Source organism: Montipora foliosa, chromosome 4 (assembly GCF_036669935.1).
Source record: "Montipora foliosa isolate CH-2021 chromosome 4, ASM3666993v2, whole genome shotgun sequence".
Lineage (NCBI taxonomy): Eukaryota > Metazoa > Cnidaria > Anthozoa > Scleractinia > Acroporidae > Montipora > Montipora foliosa.
In genome coordinates, this window is record NC_090872.1 from 29,352,409 (window position 1) to 29,354,908 (window position 2,500).

Consider the following 2,500-nt stretch of genomic DNA (forward strand, 5'->3'; position numbering starts at 1 on the left):
TTCTCCAATAAAAAACTTCCATTTAGAGATTTTGAACTAGAAAACACATCACCTATGCTGTGAACAAGTTTCTTGAAGTCTCCATTTTCCTTGCAAGAGTTCAATTTGCACAACAATGTCTTTTCTGTGAAATAGGGGACTTCTTGGATGGAAATGAAACAAAAATAAACAAAGTTATTTCTTGACTTTTTGCATGTATGATAACAAAATTAATCAAGTCCTTACTACATGTACATGTAAATGTTCAGGCTTTCTATTTGAGACATGATAATTAATTTTGAACAGCTTAAAAGAGGACACCTACACTGTAACCTTGTTTCTTTTGAAAGACACACATGTCTTGAAACAAATAAAGAGGTCTACAGCACTATGGAACAGGTGTACATACAGTATTTAAGAGCAAGGCTTACCTCACTTAATGGGAATCAGGATTGGCTTGAGAAACATAATAATTATTATTAAGGAAAAAAGTCAACAAAGCTTCCCTCAGCATTTTTTGCTTACTACATCGTACAAAGTGCTCTAAAGAGTTCTCTGGTCTTACATTGTGTTCATCTTTCATGTGTTTGCCAAATACTGAATGTTTATGTTTTTCCCCATGCATGGATGTACATGTAGGTGTTTGCAAACATAGCCAACATAATTTGCATCATGCAACTTATATGTAAATTTCCACACAACATTCTTTTGGTCAACTAAAAGAGCTACATGTAATCTTGAACCATATTCACCACCCCACCCCTCTACAATATAATTATGCTGCATATGGTGCAACACTGTGTCCAAGCCAGTATTTCACCATAGTCATCCAGATTGAAACTGTGACAATTAGGGAGCTTAGGCATTAAAAAACAAAGCTAGGCAATGTCAACGAAGTCTTGTTTACTTTCTATGGCTGCAGCATCAAAGGATTGGTATGACCTCTTTTGAGATATAGATAAAGAATGCATCAGTCACTGTTTTATGCTGATGTAGACTGCAAAACAGTCGAATTTTTTGCGAACGCAAGCGACACGGTAAAATAATATTCAAACGAAAGGTCTGTAGAAACGGCGAGGGAGAATGGGGAGAGACGCGAAAAAAAATATTCTCGCCTCACACGCCCGTAGAGGCTCGCGTGCTTCACACACGAGGGTCACGCTTACGGCGCTTCGCGCCTTCCGAAAATGGAAGAAAACGACTGTTTTGCAGTCTACAAAGAAGTGAAAAAAAATGTGCATTGCATATACAACACAATTATTTCCTTTTATTCAACTAATAACCTTATTGTTTTATAGCATTGCCAACTCCTTATTGTTTACTTTAGTTATAGGGTTTCTTGAGTCTCCATAATTATTCAAGACCGTACATGTATACTGAGAAGACTAAAATGGGAGAAACATTTTCAATGAACAACATTTGGTTATATCTTTTCGTAGTTACTAAAACAAGGAATGACCTACAATGATCTACAATGACCTAAAATGAGCTACAATAACCTACAATGACCTACAATGATCTACAATGAGCTACAATAAGCTACAATGACCTACAATGGCCTACTACAATGACCTACAATGATCAACAATGACCTACATGTACGATGACCTACAATGAACTACAATGACCTACAATGACCTACAATGAGATACAATAAGCTACAATGACCTACAATGGCCTACTACAATGACCTACAATGATCAACAATGACCTACATGTACAATGACCTACAATGATCTGCAATGAGCTACAATGAACTACAACGACCTACAATGACCTTCAGTGATCTACAATGCTCTAAAGTGACCTACAATGAGCTACAATGAGCTACAATGACCCACAATGAGGGCACTGCAGCATGTTTGCAGTACGAAGGTTAAAAACATTCCATTCTGTACTTTGAACCAATCAAAACCTCATTGCTGTGCAAGTTAATACTTTTCATTGTGAGCCAAACAAAACATTGTGGGAAGTATAAATTTACTTATTTATAATCTTCTCTTCATTTTTTCCTGCTCTAATTAAGATTTTATTTTGCCAAGCAAAGCCTTGGTATTTGTATATTATCAATGAATGAGTTGCCAGTCCCAAGGCCCCTTTGTTTTACCCTACATTTGCAAAGACTTGCGACAATGACCGTCGATATTCACAGCAACAGATGAAACTACATGTAGTAAATTAAATGTCTTGAGAGGTTTTACTCTCCTTGAGAGAAACAGCTTCAAAGAACAAACTTTAAGGTCACCAAGAGCACTAAAGTTAGCTCCAATCATTCCGCCGTTGGATACCGTTGTGATGCTTGCGAAAAGCCTATTTTGTACACTGTATGTGAAAGGTCAAGTTATCCAGACAAGGGCAACAATGTGAAATCATATGCTTTGGTGCCGGTTAAAGCAAAGCTTGGAAAGAGTGTCAACACTGAATAATGTTCAATGTATACAGAAAACCGATTCAAACCAACCCACTGCTTCTAGTGATACAGCAAACTCTTCCTGAAAACACAAAAACTAGCTTTTCCGAG

At 37.0% G+C, this 2,500-nt stretch overlaps 1 protein-coding gene across 2 annotated transcripts in view; it reads right to left on the reverse strand.

The window, feature by feature from the left end:
- LOC138000551 (ubiquitin-protein ligase E3A-like) overlaps positions 1-2,500 on the reverse strand; it is a 33,035-nt gene that overhangs the window by 24,880 nt on the left and 5,655 nt on the right. The window contains exon 4 of one of the 2 annotated variants that reach the window (XM_068847045.1): positions 1-142. This exon is cut by the window's left edge and continues 901 nt beyond it. In XM_068847045.1, coding sequence (XP_068703146.1) covers positions 1-142 — 142 coding nt within the window. The remainder of the gene's footprint in view (positions 143-2,500) is intronic. The other variant, XM_068847046.1, reaches the window with a different exon arrangement.